The 22586-nt window shown below is 39.5% G+C and overlaps 1 protein-coding gene across 3 annotated transcripts in view; it reads left to right on the top strand.

The window, feature by feature from the left end:
• The window catches only part of MYO5A (myosin VA), a 98848-nt gene extending 76923 nt beyond the window's left edge, over window positions 1-21925 (top strand). For 2 of the 3 annotated variants that reach the window (XM_059482578.1, XM_059482577.1), the window contains exons 27-39: window positions 39-92; window positions 1387-1614; window positions 4188-4288; window positions 6754-6952; window positions 10382-10475; window positions 11531-11677; window positions 12067-12221; window positions 13404-13493; window positions 14197-14347; window positions 15179-15461; window positions 16235-16409; window positions 17718-17798; window positions 18584-21925. In XM_059482578.1, the coding sequence (XP_059338561.1) occupies window positions 39-92; window positions 1387-1614; window positions 4188-4288; window positions 6754-6952; window positions 10382-10475; window positions 11531-11677; window positions 12067-12221; window positions 13404-13493; window positions 14197-14347; window positions 15179-15461; window positions 16235-16409; window positions 17718-17798; window positions 18584-18736 (1911 nt within the window). In that variant the 3' untranslated portion in view covers window positions 18737-21925. Of the gene's footprint in view, window positions 1-38; window positions 93-1386; window positions 1615-4187; window positions 4289-4823; window positions 4905-6753; window positions 6953-8478; window positions 8554-10381; window positions 10476-11530; window positions 11678-12066; window positions 12222-13403; window positions 13494-14196; window positions 14348-15178; window positions 15462-16234; window positions 16410-17717; window positions 17799-18583 lie in introns of all 3 variants that reach the window. The other variant, XM_059482576.1, reaches the window with a different exon arrangement.
• The last annotated feature ends 661 nt before the right edge of the window (window positions 21926-22586 follow it).

Raw genomic sequence — 22586 nt, 5'->3', positions numbered from 1 at the left:
GATTTTTAGTTTTCACATTTGTTTGTATTCATTCATAGGAGGAAGAAAGGCCTCCCATAAGAGGTGCAGAGTTGGAGTATGAGTCGCTCAAGGTAATTCTAAAACAGAGATTTCTGGCCTTTTTCTAGTAGGACTCTTGCCACCAATAGTATGTGCAGGCATAAAAAATTACATCAGCCCTCCTGTTTCCAAATAGTCGCTGGAGAAATTAGAACAAATATACCCCAGCAGTCATTTCATTGTAGGACTGCTCTTTTTGAGGTGTAGAATGTGTGGCTGGGGTGCAAAACAAAAAGATTCCCTAAGCCAGGGGGAGTTCTCTGTTAAAACACTTAGTACAGCTTGCAAGTTAATTTGAGCAAAAATACAGTGATAAATGTAGGTCTCTTTTTCAAAACTATTATTTAAATTACTGCCTATCTTAGACCACTAAAACTAAAAATATTTCCTAATTGTGATGCAGAATTTTCTTAGCCTGCAGACCTGCTGATTATTTGTTGTGAACGTTTTTTGGTTTGTTTTTTTTTGCTAAGAGGGAGAATAAGAGGAAAAAAAGATTGGCAATTCTGTTTGCCATCAAATCTGTCTGATTCGTGTGAGTGTGCTCTGGTGTGGGAGCCCAGGACATCCCTCTGGCTGTCCTGGAGGGCTTGAGCCCCTGGCACAAAACCTGTGGAGAAAATTACCAACTTTATGTGAAGATTTACAAGCCACGAGAGTTTTAGTAGAGTGATAGTTTGTCAGAGGGTGAAAAAGTAAAACTTTGAGGTTTTTAGAATGGGGGTTCAGAAGCCAAGATGGAGGGATTTGGGCATGCCTTGTCCTTCTTCTTTCTTCTTCTTAGCCTCCATCTTGTGTGTGATGGTGGCACTTTTGGATTGGTTAAGAGTAGAAACTCACTGTCTAACATAGGTGATAGGTATTGGAAAGTTATTGTAAATAAAGTACACGTAGTTTGTAGTATAAAAAGATAACACCGCCCCAAGGGCGATCAGTGTGCCGCAAACCAACTTGCTAGACAGACCTCAGCAGATCAGAGAAAGAATGTTCTAGATAACAGAGACTAAACAACCTTGAAAACCAGAGCCAAGGAATCCTGGCTCCTCCTTCGATCCCGGGGCTGGGAAAAAGAGACTTCCCAACACCTCGGGGTCATCCTGACCACAGAGACTCCAAGACTCTGGTTTTGCATTTCAGACAAAAGGTTCGTCCTGTTAGTGAAATCCTCCCAGTCACTACTGGCCGCAGTTAAGGGGCCAGGGATACAGGGGAGATTGATGGATTTCTTGCAGCTGCACCATTTTACCATTTTCATAGTTTTGTACTTGTGGGTTACAGACATGTTGCAGTGCTGCTGGATGACAGAACTGTCCTTGTTTCTTACAGCGTCAAGAGCTTGAATCTGAGAATAAGAAACTGAAGAACGAGTTGAATGAGCTGCAGAAGGCCCTGACAGAGACACGAGCTCCAGAGGTGACTGCTCCTGGTGCCCCAGCATACAGAGTCCTCCTGGACCAGCTGACCTCGGTCAGTGAGGAGCTGGAAGTACGCAAGGAGGAAGTTCTCATCCTGAGGTCGCAGCTTGTGAGCCAGAAAGAGGCAATTCAGCCCAAGGTAAATCACTCTCAGCAGGTAGGAGAGTTACCCTGCATCATTAACGTGCTTTATTTATTAACAGCCTGCTTGAAGTGGCAGAAGAAAGTAGTCTGGGTTGGAAAACCTTCCTAAGTGTAATCCGTTGGTCCGTTATTAGTGCACAAATCACAGCAGTCTGAATTAGGAGCTTGTATTAATCAATCAGTCTGGGATTTCTCTACCAGCACTCATGTGAAGATGTACAGGCTGTACCAAAGGTCTGATCCCCTCAGACTCCTTTAACAGTGCACAAATAATTCTCACTGGGGGCTGTGTCATTTCTCTAGTGCCTTTGGACTGGAAAATTGAAAGGAATTCTCAGGGAATTCCTTTCAATTAATAGTTGAGCAAAAGGAACAGTTTGTTCTACATCTGTATGATTGCTAGTCAGTAACATTTTGTAAAGATGACCTCTGAAGATGTGTAAATTCCATATTATTGCTTGATAGGTGCTATGTGCTTTTATTGAAAGAAGAGTAGATTACAACCACTGAAATCATCACCTAAAAAGCTCTGATGACATAGTTAGGGAAGTAATAGCTTTGCAAATAAGAATCATTCAACCTGAAAAGGTATCATATAAATCAAGGAACTAGTAATTTCCACTGAACTGAGTATCCTGTGTTTCATAACTGCAGCAAGGAATGAACAGATATGTCATCTTTCCTTTGCTGTTATGTCTATATTTGTCCTAAGTAAGCTTGGAGTCTGTGGTGCATGAAGATGATGCGTAAGTCTTGTTTTAAATGATTGACTGCAAAGAAAACAGAACACATTTTTCTGTAGTGTTTAGAACATTGTAAAGAAATACTTAGTAAATCTTTCAATAGCATTCTCAACAGTGGTGGGATGCAAGGGTTGAGTTTACAGGGGCTTTGAGTATGAAGGAAATAGGAAGGTGACCTGTGGGATGGCCAGCAGCCAGTTTGCACATAGCTTCTGCTTTTTAGGTTGGGCAGCTGCAGCACAGACAGATTTTTTTAATGTTTTGTTTTTCTTCTTTCTTGCCTACCAATTTGATTGCCAGGAGGATAAGGTACACATTTTCTTCTACAGTTGCAAACCAGAATTTCGAAATGCTAAAGTAACCCTCAACAATATTGAGCTGTCATTTCCCTGCCTCTTAAGGAACTTACATGTTCTTGCATTTTACCTTGAAATTATTGAATTACTTTTCCATTAATTCTGTGACCTCTGCATCCTCATCTTCATGCTTTGCCAAACAGGGAAACAAGTAAATTCAAAACAAGCAGATTTAACAGTTGGTTTATGACAACCTGAATATGAAAGGAAGGATGTAGGAATTGGTCTAGTCAGCTCCATCATGTTTCTTGCTGAGTATGTTGGAGGGTTAAGGACTGGGATCTGGGAACCAGGCACCTCTGTTAACTTGCACAGCCCTTATATTTCACAACAAATTAAATGTCTATGGTATGAAGAAGGACCTTACTTTAGAGTGTTTGCTGTCCTCAGCAAGCAACAAACATTGTGGGCTCACATTGTCATCTCTGGATACTGGATGGGAAATGCTGAGTGTTTGATTAGAAAATGAAGTTGTATATGTGTAAGAGTATAAGAAACTGAACGGACACTAAGTTATAGATGTTCAGACTGCTAAAGCTTGATAGATTGGCAGGTGAGATACAGCAGTTTTACTCTGGAGTAAATTAATAGTAGAAAGACCTCAAAGGTCTCATAAAGATGTTGGGAATAATTCTTTGAGGAGCTTACATACTTTATTGTTTTTCATATTGGATAACATAAATCATACTAGACATAGAGATCTAGGCTCCATCATTTATCCACAAAGCTGTTACTGTAAATACTTTTCAAAATTGTGCTCATGAAAACAGCATCTGCTTGTTTTGAAAGTCAGAAAGTCAGAGTTCCATCTCTTATGTTCATTTAAATCCTGTGGTACTCCATGGCAATGACTCAGATCAGACTGGCCAAGGTGACTCTAAACATCTACTAAGTATTTCAAGTTTTACTGAAGAAAAAGCAAAAGTGCCATAATAAACATCCAAAACTGAAACAAAATGGTACTATGATGCTCTCTAAATTAGAAAATCTCAAGCTCTTGTCAATTCTTTTCTGCTTTGACAGAGTATTTAAAATACATGAGTGAGAAATAGTTCTTATTTTTGAGCTTTGAAAGATTCCATGTAATGCTATGTTTAGGAAATGTTAATAGAATTAAGCTGGCAAAACTATGCTGCTTCAATTTCAGTATTAGCAGCTGTTCCTGGTAATTTGAATAAAATGCAAATTCAGCATTCTGTGAAATTTTTGTTCCTTTTATGTGATGAACAAATGGAAAGAGATTAACAGATGTACCCACTTACTAGACAGACCAAAAGTTGACCATATTGTATGCATTTATTTTAAAAGATAAACCAAATAGACATAGAAATTATGGACCAACCTCTTGCTCAGGTACCCACACTTATTTAATGTGGCTACTCAAGGATTAGTGTTCCACATGAAGAAAACATGGATTCAAGGAGCACTTGTGTTGTTAAATTTACTGGAAATTATCATTCTTTTTCCAGCATACAATGACAGATGCCACAATCCTCTTGGAGGATGTGCAGAAGATGAAAGACAAAGGAGAAATAGCACAGGCATATATTGGACTGAAGGAAACGAACAGGTACAAGTTCTTTCTTTATTTTGTGATCACTTGGGGACTGCTGTGGCACACTGTGTATATTGTGTTCAGTCAGCTCCATCCATGTATGTCTAGAGAACACTCATAGCTGGGGTTATAATTTGATTTCATTACTAAAGTTGTTGTGTGCAGTATTTGAAAGGATTTGGAAATAATGGGGAAATGTAAAATCAAGCTTTCTGGATTTCCATCTTAGCCTCTAATTGCTGCATGGCCTGACCTGGTGCCATTCCCCAGGCTGGTTTGTCACCCTCTGGAGCTCAGTGGTCACAATAGTCTGTGGCAATGTGTTTATTGTAACAGCACAGAATGCTGTAACCAGCTGGGCTGTCACTGAGAGCTGAATTGCATCATGAAGAAGAAAAACACATAAACAAGAAAAGTAATTTGCTAATTTTAGTTTTGTTTTTTGTTTCTCTTTTATGGTAACTGTAATATAGTGTGTAATGTCCTTGCCATGTCACCTCATCACCATCACATATATCTCTTGTATTTTTTTAAACACGTTTCTTGAAAGGCAATCTCCCCAGGACTATCATATGCTGAATGAGGACGGAGAACTTTGGCTGGCTTATGAAGGGTTAAAACAAGCCAACAGGTTACCAGATTTCTCAGAATGGTTTTTTTTTCCTTCATTTGCATCTTCTTTTCTAGCTAACTGTGCCCCTTGCTATGGGTTTGCTTTAGCTACAGTACTTCTATTGCTTTAACAGCTAGGAAAAAAATTCAACACAAATTATAGAAATTAAGGAGTTTCATCAAACCTAGTTCCCAAGATTTTCTACTTGTCAGATTTTATAATTTAAAAAGTTTAAGATGGCACAACAGCCAACACATAATTTATAAGAGTATTTGCACAAAAGTAGGCTGTAAAATACCACAAGCTCCACAGTTGGAAAGTATTTGTAGCCATGTGTGCCTTTACAGCATACTTACACATGGTATTTATGTGCCTTTACACCAGGTTTCAAAACTGATGTTCCTTACAGTTTTTCAGCCTAAAGAAGTACAATCATTTTAGTAATTAGTAAACTACTGTTTAAGTAGCATCAGTGTACTCTTAAATTTCAAACTGAAATGGATCTTACTCTCCTTGTGTCTCAAGGTCAGTAAATTAAACATTCTTCTCCCATATCTCTCCATGCCAGATTCAAAATGTAAGTCACAAAACAACCACGAAAGAAAAGTAATCTTTATTTCCTCATGGTGCTGTTGGAGCCCCAGTGGGACCACTGTGGTCTCTGCAAGGGCTGTGCTGGTCATGGGGTGCTCTGGCTCTGTGTGCTCATCAGTGTCCCTGACTTCCAGAACGCTCCCTAGTCCTGCCCTGACAGCTGATTCACTGCACAGCCCTGCTGGTGTGCTTCAGTGTAGCAGTGACTACAGAAAGTGGTGTTTTGCCATGACTGCTATAACTAAAGTCCTTCCTTTTCTGATGCTAACACATTCTGCCCCTAACATGTTGTGTAACCCTGTGAAGATCTAACCTAGAGCAAGTGTTCTGCAGACAGGATGGGATTGGTTTGCACTGTGCCTCTTGCCCTGGCACTGTGGAGACAAGAAGCTTTATATTAAATGGCAGAGCATTGCAGGTGAATGACTGTTTGCCCTTCATCGGTCTAGTTACTAATAAGTGTTCCTGCCTTATGCATATTTAAACCCTGAAATATTGTCTAATTGAACACTGGTAGTCACTAGTATTGTCATTTCCTGTGCATGTACAACATTGAGTCAGAGCCCTTGGACAGTGCCTTGCAAGCAGGAGTGGATCCCCGGCCCTGCCTGGCAGGAGGCTGGTACGTGTTATCCCCACTTCACAGTGAGAAAAACCTGAGATGTGATGTGCCCAAGGGGAAAGAATGAGTTAGTGGTGAGGAATAAAGCTCCTGGATTTCAGTCCTGAGTCTGATTCTGTTGTTGGCCTTCTGTGCATTAAGGACAACCCTCTGAAAAATGTTGGGTTTAATGCAAACATAAAGATTATCCACGAGCATTTGCAATTAAATGGTTTCTGGCTGAAAAAGTTAACTAAAAATATTTTCCATTGGTAATATTGCAAGGTGCTAACTTAAATGAACATAGTGTCATCTTCATCTAGGATTATTTGATTTGTTTAGAGGTAAAACCTCTTTAAAGCCCCTTCAGTCAATCTGAGAAGACTCAGCTTCACTTTTATTGCCACAGTGGCACCCTGTACAGTCCATGTTCAATCGAAGGAAACGCAGAGCAGTGTCACAATTAGCTTCTCTCTCTTCACTTTTTGATCTTGCCAGCTTAATTTAATTAGAAAGCATACTAAAGGGTTTAAAGAGTACTCTGCCTTTTTCATTTTCCTTTGCAAGCCATGGCTAATTGTTCCTGAGCAGCAGCTAAAGCTTTACACTCCCTCTGAGAGCCAGGGATGTAACTTTGAGTTGCTCATACAGACTGTTGCTCACCCTCCTCAGGCTGCTGGAGTCTCAGCTTCAGTCTCAGAGGAAGAGCCACGAGAACGAGCTGGAGTCTCTGCGGGGTGAGATCCAGAGCCTGAAGGAGGAGAACAACAGGCAGCAGCAGCTGCTGGCCCAGAACCTGCAGCTGCCGCCCGAGGCGCGCATCGAGGCCAGCCTGCAGCACGAGATCACCCGGCTCACCAACGAGAACCTGGTAAGGGAACGGGGCTGCAGGAGCAGGCAGGGGCACTGACACACCTGACACACCTCTGGCACCTTATCATCCTTCACGTGGCAGCTTCCTGCAAGAAAATTGCACGACGGTGGTGGTTTTCTTGAGTGTAAGCTAATGGGAGATCGGCTCTTGAAATAATAATGTTTCGGGAGAATGGTTTGAAGCTTGGGGCATTGGAGGAAGCTTGTGGATCCCAGCTTCCAACTGGTGACTTCAGTCATGGCTAAATAGAATGTTGATATCCAGGGAAGTCATAAAAACTAATAATGCCAGGGAGAGGTGTTTCTCCTGAAATATGTTAGTTTGTTTATTTCGTTGAAAAACTCAGATGTAATTCTTTAATTATTTAATGTAATTTCTTTCAATTTCTCTCTTCCCTGCCTGAAGCTACACAGATAATCCACCATTTTACGAGCTCCAGCATTCAATATGTTTTGAAAAAAGAAATAGTCCCATAAAAAGAAACTTGGCTAGGAGTCACTTAGCCAGTAGCTGGTATTCCATCCTTTTTGTGTGAAGGAAGGATTGGGCAAAACTCTCTACCTTCTTCCACAAAGGAGTATGATCATCCTATGTGGGCTACTTCATTTCTGGAGAAATCTTCCAAAGAGACCTGTGTTGGCATATGTTTGGCTTGTTATTGGTAAAGGGAAACAAGTTACTTCAGCCAGAAAAATCCTGGCTGTGAGTGCCATTGCTTCCTCCAAACAAGCCAAGGTGTAGTGTTCCCTGCTAATGTACGTGACAGAAGTTATCACTGTTGGGGTCTTGTCTTAATACCAAAGATTTTGAGCAAAGTATCAGATAATTCAGCTGATCCATGTTGGAGAACTGGCTAAAGTGTAAGTTTGCCTCAGCAGCCAAAGTCTCTCACAAAGGTAGATGGTGAATGTTAGTCTCAGCAGCTCCCTCCTGCTGCTGTGTCATATGTTAGGATTTTTAGCAATTTTCTCCTCAGAGACCTACTCATCACATTGTGTTCCCAAGACAACACACAGTCATGTAATTATATCCCAGAGGAGTTCTTTGTTTTCAAATACAGAGAATGTAATTTTGTTTGTTAAATACAGACTCATTCCTTAGTATTTCATGTCAGATGTTTGAGTATTGCAAGTCCACTCCAAGCCAAGTGTATGTTTCAGTTCCACTCTGAGCCCTGGAGTGGAAACAATTTGCAGCTTTCCAGATGCCATGTTAGAATTGTAGTGTTCATTGCAGTCCCATCTTGATTAGCATAAGTAATGTCCTGTCCCTGTTCTCACAAAGGTTGTATTCCATGTTTTCACAGTCCTAGTATGGCCCATTTTTAAAAGACCTGACTGTTCTGCAACTCACCTACATCAGCTTCTCTCTGAGAGGTGCTGGCTTGAGCACAACTAAGGCCTAGATACCTAAAAGCAGGAGATTCTGATCTCGTTGTATTCTGATTTAATCTGTACAGTGCTCACTGAAGTTTCAGTGTCTCAGAGGGAGGGAGGAAACCAATCCTGTCCCTATTTTTGCAGTTTTATGAGGAGTTGTATGCAGATGATCCCAAGAAGTATCAGTTGTACCGGATTTCCCTTTACAAGAGGATGATTGTATGTAGCTCACGTGAACCCTGTTTTTTGTTGTCTCGGTCGCTGTTTCTGAAGCACTAATGAAAAGCAGGCTGTCTCCTTTCTCCCTTTCAGAGGAAATCCCCCTGCAGAGAGCTTCACGATGCCAATTACTTCCTTCACTGCTTTTTTTGTTAGTCTTAGTGTCCTTTGTATAATCTGTGTTTCTTTTTGATGCACAGTTTTGTTACTAATACGAGCCTTGCGCTGTGAGCAAAGCAGTTTCTTTTTGAATACTACTTATTACTGCCCTGGAGAAGAGGTACATGATGTAAAAGATGTTCAATTTGAAAAACTACTCTTTATTTTGAAACTTTGATACATTTAGATTTAGTTCAGAGAGGTAGGGGATTGATCATACAGGTCCTTACCGAGGTGAATATGAATGCCAGCAATCTAGTCATAGATTCAATTTATTCTTATTTTAATATTTTTGAGAGATTCAAAATATGAAGAATGACATTGGTGATAATATTTTCACACTAATTAAAGGCAGTACCATATGTGAGCTTGAAAGAATATAATTTATGAGTTTCCAGATCTTAATGAGATATGAAATCTGTTAAGGCTGTTTAGAGGAACCATAGAAAAAACTCTATTCGTCCTCACATAGTGGTTGCTCTGAAATCACATCCCATCTCTGATACATTGAAAACAGTCTGTTGAACTCACATGTATCTTTTTTGCTGGTTTCAGGAGAAATTGATTTATCTGACAATAAGTATGTAGTGTTATTGGTAGGATTTCTGTTGTGAAACTGAGCAGTGCTTTGGATGTGAAGCATGGCCTCAATTCTGTTATCAGCAGGCCTAATGTCTGATTGCTCAAGTATATTGTATCAGCTTGTAAACTCTTTTACTACATGAATAAGGTTTGTGCCCATGCTGCACTGTAATGTTTCAGTACTTCAGAAGAGGTGTAGTTTCCCAGATGATGTTTTTGATGCAGGGAGTTCACAATCCCTTATGTTTCTACCAGTGCCAAGAATAATCCTCCTGCTTAGGAGATTTTTCTTCCAAGCTGCTTTTCAACACTTAACCTGGAATGGCTTTCAGGTTGTTCGAGCTTGTGGTTTTGCTTTCTTTAGAATGACTTTCCCTTTTTTAATTACACAATTATTTTATTAATGTACTACAACAGATATGTCACAGAACTATTCAAAGATAGGTTTCTGGGGAGTGTTCCTTTGAAGGACAAATAGAGTTTATTAAAAGAATAGGACTTAGAGGTGCTAGATGTTAGGTACAGAATAAAAATGTGTAGGAAATCAGTTTCAGTGTAAGGAAATGTGATGACAGCAAGAAATGTTGTTTGGATGTTTGATTTGGTAAATTGGAGTGTAAGTTATGATCTTTCTAGGAATCTCTGTCATCCTCTGATAACATGGATAGGTCTGAATAAGGAGTGAGTCTTAAAGACAGGAATAAATGCTGCAGAAATACAGGATAGCTCTTTAACAATAAAGAAAATAATTTCTGTGAGGCATTTGGAAGAGCAGGGAGGAAGCATTAGGGAGATGGGTTTGCAGAAAAATGTCTTCTGCTCTATGAACTGACCTCATTCTGAGTGTCTGCAGAATCTACCTGCCTATGAGCTTTGCCTTTCTCATGCTGCATATAACTTAATAATATTTGCAATATTTGGCTTGTGTTATAGGCAGTGTACCAGCTTGCAACCCTCGGCCAGAGGATGGCACTTCTGTTCAGCTTTCCTCACTGCCTCGTAACTCTATGACAGCCCTCTTCTTGTCTCTGTCACACGCTCCAGGACTGTCCCCATGTCTTAATCCTTCCCTTATTTGAATTCACAGGATTTAATGGAGCAGCTGGAAAAGCAGGACAAAACTGTTCGCAAGTTAAAGAAGCAGCTGAAAGTGTTTGCTAAGAAGATCGGTGAACTCGAAGGTACTTTTATATTTTGAGAGAAAGATCTTGGTTTACTTTGTGATCTGATTGTCATCCTACCCATCTGTTTTAGCACTTAAGAGGTCTTCAGTAGCTTTAGCCTTGGTTGATTGAAGAAACAGGATGAATGCTCAGACTTCTGTGTGTTCCTTTATGAACCTTTAGAAGATGAGAAAAGGAGATTGATGTTTCTCTGAAGGCAGAAAGTATTCAAACATAAAGGAAGGTTTCCTGCAGTGTTTGTGAACTCAAAGACAGTATCTGGTTTTGCCAAGAGAAAAGCAGTACTAAATATGAACCAGGAAAAAAATTAGTTACCTAGTTTTCCTTTGGATGTGAAGGTTAGTTACTCCAACTACGTATTTTTACAATATTGGTCAGTTACTTCTCTTAACAAGATCACAGTAATGTTCATACATAATACAGAGTGGGAAAATGCTCCTGAAAATACAGTTTGGTCTGTGTTTATTGCCTAATTAACTTAGAAAGTCTGACTGGGATGGAGTTAACTTTCACCATAGCAGCCTGTGTGATGCTGTGGTTTGGATTTGAGTCCATAACAACACTGCTGGGAACACACTGGTGTTTCGGCTACTGCTGAGCAGAGCTGGACGGAGTCAAGGCTTCCTTTTTCCCCCACTCTGTCCCCTCAGTAAGCTGAGGTGGGAGGGCACAAGGGCACACAGCCAGGACAGCTGACCCAGGCTGGCCAAAGGAATATTCCATATACTGCACATCCTAATGTCAGGGACCACAGGAGGGGATTTTGCACACAAGGTAGCTGCTGTTTGAGGCTGGCTGGACATCAGTTCCCTCAGGGTGGGGTTTTATTATGGGTGATTGCCTCTGCTCTGCTTCCTGCCCCCCCCAGCCCCTTTTCCTTCTCTTACTAAAACACTTTTTTCTCAACCAATGATTTTTCTCAGTTTTACTCTTAATATTCTCTTCCCTGTTCTGCTGGAGCCAGGACTTTCCTAAGGAATGTTACAGAAATGTCTCTGGCATGTATTGGTTTCCCTGGAAAATGTAATATTTCTTTCCATTCTCTCTTGAAGTGGGCCAGATGGAGAACATATCACCTGGACAAATCATTGATGAGCCTATTCGTCCAGTTAACATTCCACGGAAGGAAAAGGACTTCCAAGGGATGCTGGAATACAAGAAGGAGGATGAACAAAAACTTGTCAAGAATCTTATTTTAGGTAAGCATCTTTCTCATTTGTGGCCTTCTCTGCTTCCATACACTCTGGAAAAATGAATGTTGAGAACCCAGAATTTGCATTAGGAAATGAATAGCTTATTTTGGTTTTGACAGTTTCTAAATGTGTCTTGTAATCTAATTATGTTTCCTGATGAGTATAGTACATATTAACATGCCTGCATATTTTAAGCAGGCACTTACATTTTCTTATTCTGTTCTTTTACCAAGAAAGTGGCCCTTAGTTTTGCTCTGAGTTTTCACTGGCCAAATATATATATATATATATTTATACATGTATATGCTAAAAACTGGGAAGGTTGTAATTACCTCATATAACATCTTGCAATGACTTGACACTTAACAAGACAATGTGTGTTTGTTTTTCCCAAGAGCTGAAACCACGTGGGGTAGCTGTGAACCTGATTCCAGGACTCCCAGCATACATTTTGTTCATGTGTGTGCGCCATGCAGATTACCTCAATGATGACCAGAAAGTGCGGTCCTTGCTGACTTCCACTATCAATGGCATCAAAAAAGTCTTAAAGGTTAGTTAGTCTGCTTAGTTTAGGAAAAAAAAATGTTCATTTAAAATTTGCTTTTGGTTTTTTGTTAGGAGAATGAGGAAGAGGCTTTCAATGAATTGGCTCTGGGTTTGTCATGAGTGAACTGTCACTGAAGTGCCAAGAGTTGTGTTAAAAAAATAACAAATTACATTGCTGGCATTTTATTCCTATAGTAGCAGAGATGCATTGAATTAATGGGAAAAGAACTACCTTCTTTTTGTTTTGAATAGTCTCCCTCCTCTGAAGCTCAGCCCATAAAGTTTTGGATGTAGTCAGAGTTTGCAGAGTGAGTCTTTGTTTATCTTCTCCAGAGTGCTTAAATAAACAGTTTCATTTGCAGTTTTGGTTAACAGATTCCTCATTTGCTTCACCTACAGATTACACTGATGATAATATGTTATTGCCCAAAGTCTTTTCAAGAGCTGGCTGGGAGAGTTCAGCCCAGGTGTATCTTGAAGGCATTATTAAGACATGATTATGTTTTATGCTTACATGTTTTTTTATTTTTCAAATGAGAGAGATGTGTCAAAAGCCAAGCCTTTAATCAAACTAAAATTTTTGAAAAAATACTTAGTAAACAATCCTGCAGGAGCTTAGATATCCATAGGAAATCTTAACACTTTTAAGTAAAAGGAGTGCACACTGTGGAGCTCTAGAACTACTCAGCATATATTCAATCCTGGGTTCTGTGGTGAGAAGGGTTTGTTGTTTTGTTGCATTTTCCATTTCAGGCTGCCAAAGTTGTTGTGATGTAAGTGGCATTCATCAAAACTGAATTGTTCCCTGCTCCTCCTGCTGGCTGTGTATCATTCCAGGGTTCCCCACTGGGCTCTTCACAAGAGTCATTGGGTATTTTGGGAATACAGTCACATTCCCCTTTGGTTTCTGCCCAGAGCAATTAGGATGGGTCTGTAACACACAGAAAGATCATCCCTGTGGAGGAAATAATTCCTGAAAAATACTAAGGAAAAGAAGGAGGGTGCTAAATGGCACTTTGCCAAAACCCTTGCTTTCCTAATACATTACTGTAATACACAAAGTGTTGCAAAACATCAGAATGAAGATCTACTAGAAAGTGTATTTTAAGCATTTAATTGTGTATGTTGCATTCTGTTTTATTTCTCCTGCCAGTCTTTGCTGAAGTGTGTTTGTTTTTATCCTCAGAAAAGAGGAGATGACTTTGAAACAGTGTCCTTCTGGCTGTCGAACACCTGCCGGTTTTTGCACTGTTTGAAGCAGTACAGTGGAGAAGAGGTAAGCAGTGCTCTTATCCTGGTTTCTCTTGCTCTCCAGCACTCTTGCCAGCACTGCTCTTTAACAAATCTTGTACAAGAGATCTAGTCATAGGCTGTTAAAATGGCTAGAACTTTTGGAATGATGGTGACAGCAGCAGTGGAAAGCACAGGGATGCAAGATTTGAACCAACCTCCCTTTATTACAGGCTGGGACCCAGAGTCCAGATGACATTGGGCTCCCAAAAGGGCCAGTCAGATTAAGCAGGAGGATCTGGCAGCTACCATTATGGTTTTTAGCAATGATTCACTGCACTCCCTATAAAAAAGGCCATATTAGGCCTTTTAGCCTTTAGTAGACCAGTTGATGTTTGGAGGCTGTGATATGCCCAATTCCTCTTTTGAGCTTAACTGGGCTTTTGACCATAGCTGGCCATGTGAAAATGCCCATGATGGAGTGGGAGGGAGTCTTGCCTGCCAGAAAGCTGGCAGAGTTGTTCCTGTGTCACAGACCTGAAATTTTGAGTTAAGGAAGCAGATGCTGTGGGCATGACACTTGAAAAGCAAATCCTAGCGTTGGCCTCAATCAGACAAAGATCCAGACTAAAATTTGGAGGAGCTGTGACTTAAGGTATTATTTGTCAGTTGCATGAAAGAAAATGCAAATACTGGGTTTATGTAATATTTCTACTGAAGCATTAATTTCTGTTATTTTATGAATGCAGGGATTTATGAAGCATAATACACCTCGTCAAAATGAACACTGCCTCACTAATTTTGATTTAGCTGAATACAGACAAGTTCTGAGTGACTTGGCTATTCAGATCTACCAACAACTTGTCCGAGTGTTGGAAAATATTCTGCAACCAATGATTGGTAAGGCAAAGTTGAATTCCTTAAAATTCACAGCATAGTACCAAAATGAAAATTGTGATGGTGGTAGAAGGTGTATCTTGTATTTCTTCCTAAACAGTAGAGTTTCATTAGTAGTTCTTGTGGTGTTCTGTTCAGAGATGACAAGAACTATTCTGGACAGGTTGGATTAGAGGAAAAACTAAACTGTGACTGGTTCTTCTGGCAGTGCCAGAATAAATTGGTATACCTTATGCATGCTTGGCATAAATCAGGCATTTGCAGGAAGAAGCTGGCAGGACAATCTGATCTTTGTCACCCTGTCTGTTGGGAAATAACCCATGGAAAAATTAGGCTTTATTTACATGGGAACTCTTAATTGAAATTAATATGGGAAAAATGTTTAGTTGTTATTGAGAGCAGTGAGGAGTTAAATCACAAGCAGTAATAAAGCTAACATTCAGAGAGAGTTTTTTTTTCCCATTAAGAATACTTTACATTTTCTGTTCAGACAGTGTTCCCACAGAAATTTTCATGATCCTTTCCAATCACAACATTTAAAAGAATGGAGCAGCTCTCAGTTTGCTGACTCCACTGCTCATATGACCCCAGGAGAAAAAAAGTACTTTCCTGAGCTAGATTCAGACTGTTGTTTTAAACACACGTGCTGGAATCTGTGTCAAAACCTTGTTTGCTTAGAGTTTGCCAAACATAGTGGGACACAATTTCTGGAAATCATGGCAAACTGTGGCTAGCAGAATGCCCAGCCTGCTCTCTCTGCTTTGCTGTCTTGCCCAATATCCTTGTGTATCAGTAGTTTTCAGCCATTGCAATAATGGTGCCAACCAAATGCAGTTTCAGGAATGCTGGAGCACGAGACCATCCAGGGTGTGTCAGGGGTGAAGCCCACGGGGCTGCGCAAGAGAACGTCCAGCATTGCTGACGAGGGCACCTACACCTTGGACTCCATCATCAGGCAGCTCAACTCCTTCCACTCGGTCATGTGCCAGCATGGCATGGACCCTGAGCTCATCAAACAGGTGGTCAAGCAGATGTTCTACATCATTGGGGCTGTAACACTCAACAACCTCCTCCTGCGCAAGGACATGTGCTCCTGGAGCAAAGGGATGCAGATAAGGTGGGACAGCTTATCGGTTCTCTTCAGTGTATTTCTGGAAAGCTTATTGAACTCTTGACATTGCTGAATATCATTGTGGTGGAGTTGCAGATATCTGGAATATCTATTTTTCCACATGCAAAGAGGTGCAGATGGTGTTGAACTGATTTGGTGAAATTTGGCTAAAAACAGCTTAGTTGACTTTGGCCAAATCCTACCTGACATTCAAGAAGATATGGTAGAAGCAAACCAAAAACTGTTTCATTATCAAGTGAGAATCAGGGCTGTAGATGAAATGTTGGTAATTGCTTTCTCAGCTTCTAGATAAGAATAGCAAACATATCTGCTGCTTTTTTTTGTATACTGGTGGTGCAGTGCATGTCTTTTTGCTGCATCCTGAGGTAAAGCCATCTGAATCATCTCCTGCATTTCACATCACTTGTTGAATGGATTTTACTGGCATATGTCAGGAAATTTAGTCCCTCAAGTTACATCCCAAAGCTTCACTGTACTTTAACATGGGAAAAATCTCACTTGCCTTTCTTTTTGTCACATTCATGCAATTCATAGGAACAGAAACAAATGGGAAAGACTAGTGGAAATCTTTGACCATAGTTTCTAACTGTTATGAAAGTCTAAGTCCCTGCCTTAATTGGAAGAAAACAGTTTGAAGACAAAATAACAAAACACATATAAGGACAGAGAAGCAGCACTGGGAAAGAGAGATTGCACATGATTTCCATTTATCTCTAATCAAGCATTAATGTTCTTGATGCTCTTACCTCTTTGTACAGATACAATGTGAGTCAACTGGAGGAATGGCTACGTGATAAAAATTTGATGAACAGTGGGGCTAAGGAAACCCTGGAACCCCTCATCCAGGCTGCGCAGTTGTTGCAAGTAAAAAAGAAAACAGATGAAGATGCAGAAGCCATATGTTCAATGTGCAATGCACTGACCACTGCCCAGGTGAGCAAATGCTCATTGTCTGTCCTGCTGTCTGTCCTGAGCAGCTCTCTGCTCTGTTGGTGTTTGCTATCTCTGCCAGCACCGCTGTCACACGTGAATTGGGGGTTTCTTACTTTGTTTTGCTAAAACAGATCAAGTTGGAGGGGTGAGAAAAGGACCAGACCCTTTTGAGTCTGATGTTTGAGATAAGTTTTGAACAAATGAGAGGAAGCTCAATAGATTGTGCAGGGTGCAGTGCTGTGCAGTCTCTGTTTTTGGAAATCTTTAGAGAAAAGTCTTCATTGAAAGACATCTCTGTTCTCCAGACAGCTCTGCCTAGGGCAGCAGGAATTGATCTTCCTGCCATCAGGGTTGGTATCCAGCCAAGCTGATGGACAATTCAAGCAGAGCTGTTGTCTGTGAGTCTGCAAACAAGAGTGTGAGGTTACTGTACCCATTAGCCTCAAAGGCTGGACCAAGTGGGTCTCAGTAAACAGACTCCTATTTATGAAAGCTCAGATTTTGTACAGATATGTTGCACTTGTTTTTCAAACCATGCTGCATTTGCATAGTGCTTGACCAGGAATAAATGAACCCAAGCATATTTGATGCTTACTGAACAATTCTCACTAGGAAAAGGAAGAAATTTCCCTATTTCTTTCAGTGTTGTGTCAGCACTAGCAGTTGCATTAATAAAGCCATTTTGATTTATTAATTCACATTACTGCAAAATCACTTTCTACTGAATAAGAAGTTAGTTAGAATTCTATGTGCTGTGTTTTAACTTTTTAACAAAATGGTTTGAATTTTTAATAAAGGAAATAGTAAAAACCATATTTTTAATAGATTTTTCACCCATTTTATTATTTAAAGTCTTTTATGTAATTCTTTTCTTTGGTGATTTTAGCCCTGTTTTTAGAGAAATAGCTCGCTGTCTTGAAAAACAGAGACATTGTAAGACTACAGGAGGTCATGACTACAGGGTAAAATTTAGGGTGAGAAATACATCATGTTTTTGGGGGTGGTCGGAACACAATCAGTTACTTCTCATGTGATTTTTCCATCATTTGGTATTTTCATTACATATGTAGAAATTTTGGGTTTCTGCCTCCAAAGAGCATATGTTCTGAAGGAGGCAGTCATTTAACATAGCATTGAACAGGATGATGGAATTCTGCATTAATGAATAAAGCAGGAAAATAACAGATACTTGAAAATAACTTTCTTTTTTTTAAATAGCTAATTTTAAAATTATATTATTAGTAATCACAGATGCATCTGTTAATTGATCAGTAACATGAACCTGAAAGTGATTTTTCTTCTTCACAGATTGTAAAAGTCCTGAATTTGTATACTCCAGTTAATGAGTTTGAAGAGAGAGTCTTGGTGTCATTTATACGTACAATACAGGTATGTCTATCTTTTCATCAAAAACCATTTGACTATTTCTAAGAAAACCTCTGATCAGCCAAAACTGTTTGCATCCTGAAACACATTCAGGAAAATAAAAACTGTAGGTTTTGGCTATCATAGTTTAATAGCATTGAAAAGGTGATGTCAGCCTTAGAATTTGAGCAGTGAGAAGGTCCTGCCTCCAGACTTAGATGAAAGTGTTGGTTTCCCTGTCACTGTGTATGAGGTTTTCAGGTGAGAGCTTTTTGTGCTTATTCATCTTTGTGTATGTAAGCTCACTTGTGTGACAATTTTTCAAGCACTTAGATTTAGATATGCAGATTTACCCAGACCTGTGTCTGTATGTGAAGTTCTGTGCTTTGAAAATTGAGGCCCATATCCATACAAATTTCTTAATTTACCCCTTCTATTTTTGTATATGTATTGGTGAAAGTGATAGGTTTTGAAAACCCCAAAGAGAAGCAGCCAGTAGAGCAAAACTAAAGAAACAAATGTGAGCTGATCTGTTAGAAATTGAATTACAGTATAGCAAGATGAGGGAATTTGGGAAGGTAGAACTGAGATAAAGCAGTAATGAAAAGATGGTTACCAGATACTGGACAAAGTCTTCCTTTTTCAGGGAATCTAGGTATTCCCAGATTGCACTGTAAGGGAGAGATGTGCAGAAGTGAAGCAGATCACAGTAACTACAGTTTGAAGTCCTAGTTGGTGTACACATCAGCTTTGTAAGGTGGTTCTTACCTGTCAGCTGGCTAAATGTCATCACTTTCTTATCTCTTCAGGTGCGTCTGCGGGACAGGAAGGACTCTCCTCAGTTGCTCATGGATGCCAAACACATCTTCCCTGTTACTTTCCCCTTCAATCCATCCTCTCTGGCTTTAGAAACCATTCAGATCCCAGCCAGCTTGGGCCTGGGCTTCATATCACGTGTGTGATCCCCGGGATGTCCCGTCAGTGTTAGATGGAGAACCAGTTGCCTGATGTCTGTACCCGTTCAAACGTAGTGAGCCATTAAACCCACGTTTTTCTGAGCAAAAGCCTGTCTAAGCCCAGGTGTGTAGTTGAAGTAGCTGGGAACTGCACAGCAGCACCAGAGGCTGAAGGCTCATAGAAAGATGTGCATTTGTGCTCATTGGTCACTGCATTGATGAGGACATCACTGATTTGTACATGTCCAGAGTATGGAAATCGGGCTTGGACAAAAATTGTGTCTTCAGCTGTCTAGAGACATTTTTAGATCTTTAGTAACATATTTAAATAGTGTAAATTAAAATCCATATGTAATCTTCTCATAGGTGGGGACCAATAGGGACAGTCACAGTCCTGGACTTGGAAGACTTGAAAGTAAGGCATTTTGTAGTAGAATACACAGTCACGTGGGAGCCTGTTACATTGAATTTGTAAAAACGGAATGGAAAAACACAAACTGGCAATATATAAAGTTATTTCTTAAACCACTTCCTCATTTATGTCAGTTTGACATAAATTGTAGTGATAAGTCCTATAGCTCACTATATGCTCTAACTTAGGTGTTTATTTGTTAGAACTGTGGTTTACCAAGCAAACTAAATTGCTGCTGCATATTCTGTTGTTTTAAATGTATGACAGTATCATACTAAGCACTAAAAATAAGACACTTCATTTTTTTGTTGTCAACCTTATTTACAGTCTGTTGCAGTCTGTTATTTTAACTGGAATTTTGCACATTGTATCAAGTAACACCTGTAGAGGAAAATGGTAACTAAGCACAAGTAGCACACTGGAAATTACACGTTTAGTTATTTTTAAAAGTAGTTAGCTAAAAATACAGAATCTTGAAGCAAACGATCAGAAGTCAGTAATGATTTTAGTATTTATTTAGGTTATAGAGTCTGTCTAACGTTGTTCTTGGTTTGTAGACCCCAGAGATGACAATGTGTATTTTAAGTATAATCTCTTGGTTTTATGCCACTTAAAAAAAAATAATAACAACAGAGAAAAGTCTTCTTTCACACTGGAATATGAGAGGAAAAACTTTAATAGAAAATTTCTGCAGTAGCCCTAGGCTCTCATTCTTAGAAAGGTTGACTAACAAGAAAGTTAAGTAGGTTTTGACTATGATGCTGTCACTTGACTATGATTCATGCTGATTTAATGGTTGGAAATCAGAGTGCATAATGAGAAACTGAGTTATTTTGAATGTTGCACATTTTACTGGAAAGATTTCTCTGTCTCACACATCTTGGATCTGCTATATAAAACTCAGATTTCACAATGTGAGGCATATTGGAGCGTGGAGGCCTCGTGTAAGGTTCCAGTTCTGTGGTGGATGGCTCAAACATAGATGTAAAAATAAAGCCACACACATTGCTCAGTTGCGTTGTGCAATATTTTTAATGTATTATAATAATCTGCATCTTAGTGTTAACATTAATTTATTTTACAATATTGATAAATAACCTGGAGGTACACTATTAGACTGTTTGGTGCTCCTCTGTTTGCCTGCAAATTCACAGAGAAAAGATTTGCTGTTGAGCAGACTGAAACATTTCAGTTTTGTTTTACTTGAAAGGCAGACGTGCTGTTTGTATGGTTGCTCAAATTGGAAATAAAGACAACATAAACTTTCTCAGAATCATTTGAAGATGCTCCTGTCATCTTGTATTCAAATGTCCCATATTACATTTGATGGATCACGCCAGTACTTCCAGGAATTTATACTGCATTGTGAAAGGGTTCTGAATGATCTTTGCTAAATGATTGAGGTTCTCCTCTGCACCAAATACCAAACACTCCGTTTTCAAAGGTTACTTGATTCCTGAGGTTCTGGCTGCTGTGAAGTGGCTGCAAATAAGGTGTAAGGTCGTTTTCAGACTGTCAGGTACTGTACTCGTGAGAATGTAATGGCAAAGCCTTCGCATCCAGTAACAGGGTTAGGAAAGAAAACACGTGAGAACATGCTGACCTCCCAATTTTTTTTCTCCTATTGAAAAACAAACAATTGGCATTACAGTATGTTCATACTGTAGATCAGGAAATGTATCCACTACTTAGGCGTTAGTGTTGAAAATCTATGCCTCAATGTATTTTTGTTTATTTTTGAAGTTTGTTGACCTGTAAAAAGCCTTATTGTATCGTTTCCTTAAAAAAAAATAGTGTCTGGTAATTTATAGGTGTCATCCTTAAAATCAGTGGTTGGACTGGTATTACTTTTATATCACATTAAAAGTATATGCTGCTTGACATGTTTTAAAGGAAAATATTTTTGAGTTGGAATAGATGTGTAGTTGGTAATTCATCTAACATTTTACATGGCAGTATTTTACATGCACTTTTCAGAAGTAAAATTTTAGTGTGAGTGTATAATATAACTTTCACCTTAGGACTAAAATCTCTTTAACCATGGAATATAATGCAGAATTATTTTAAAAACTTTTTTTTTCCTTTGAATCATTGTTATGCTCTTTTAATGTGGACATATCTTTTATATTTTAATTTATTATCTATGGAGATGATAGATTTTATCAGATGCTGGAAAAATACTTGTCAAGGACCCCTTAGAAATATATACAGTTATTCTACAGATTTTGCACAATAATTACCTCATTCAGTTTGGTGTATTTTTATTCCAGTGATCATTTTATTCTGATGTTTAGGACACAGTCTTCTATCCAAATTTTGAAAATAGCTTCTCACACTTCAAACTGGGATGGAACATAAAAGTGCTTAAGTCGGTTAACTGAAATTAATCTATTATAGGAAAAAGTAGCATCAGCTTCATTGAAAGTGGATTGATATCCAGCAACATTTGTTCCCAACTTGGAAACACCAGCAATTGCAATTTGAAGGTCTATATGTAATTTGTGATTTAAACTGAACACATTTCAAATACCATACTACAGCTATGAGTAAACACTTGGGTTTTTTAAGATGCTGATACTTCATGCGATGAGAAAAAGCCTTTAAACATAGGTTTTCACTTGATGCCACTACAGTACATAGATGAAAAACAAAACATTGTCAGAATTACCTGAGCTCTGATCTGTTGTAGTGTCTGATGTTGTACTTAGTAAATGTATGCATCATAAAAACTGTAGCCTATAATAGCTATCACTGGAAAATGTCCAAATAAAAGTACAACTGTACAGTTTGTTTCAGGGTGTTTTTGGTTGGTTGGTGGCTCATGAGCTGTGTGCTGGCGTAGACCCCAGATGGTCACAGGTTCCCTCTGCCTCCATGGCAGGCTCAGTGTTGACTGCCAAGGGAGTTGGTTAAAATCTGAGGATGTGTAAATACACACCCAGATAGCAGCAGTGTGCCATAAACTGCTGTGCTCATGGGAGAGTGCTTTGTTCAACATAACCCAGTTCTGGTTAGGGTGTTTTGTCATCTAATATTAACTGTTCCTGAAATAAAATGTGAGTAACTGCACTAAAACATTCCCTTGTGTGCTATGGAAGCTCCTCGTGTCAGGTGGGGAGGGCTTGGTGGGTCTTGGCATGTGTCCACCTGCTAAAACACTGCACTGTGGTTATCCAAGTCTTCTTCCTCATAAAGGACATTCAACTGTAGCACCTGTCAGTGCTTTAAACCTACTAAATCCACTCAGTGTTGTTAATTTTTATGTTATTCTGAGCTTGTCATAGAAATTCCTTTACAGCGCTTTGTAGACAGTGATTAATGTTTGTGTTGGTTTTCTCCGCTGGGTCAGGACTGCTCCCCGGGGCCCCTCTGGCAGCCGCTGTGTCCATCCCTCGGGTCCCTAAAGGTGTGTCCGGGGCGTGCCAGGACGGTGAGCGGGAGAAC

This window comes from Ammospiza nelsoni, chromosome 14 (assembly GCF_027579445.1).
Source record: "Ammospiza nelsoni isolate bAmmNel1 chromosome 14, bAmmNel1.pri, whole genome shotgun sequence".
Taxonomy (NCBI): Eukaryota; Metazoa; Chordata; class Aves; order Passeriformes; family Passerellidae; genus Ammospiza; species Ammospiza nelsoni.
Note: the sequence above shows the minus strand (reverse complement) of the source record. Positions and strands in the feature narration are given on the sequence as shown.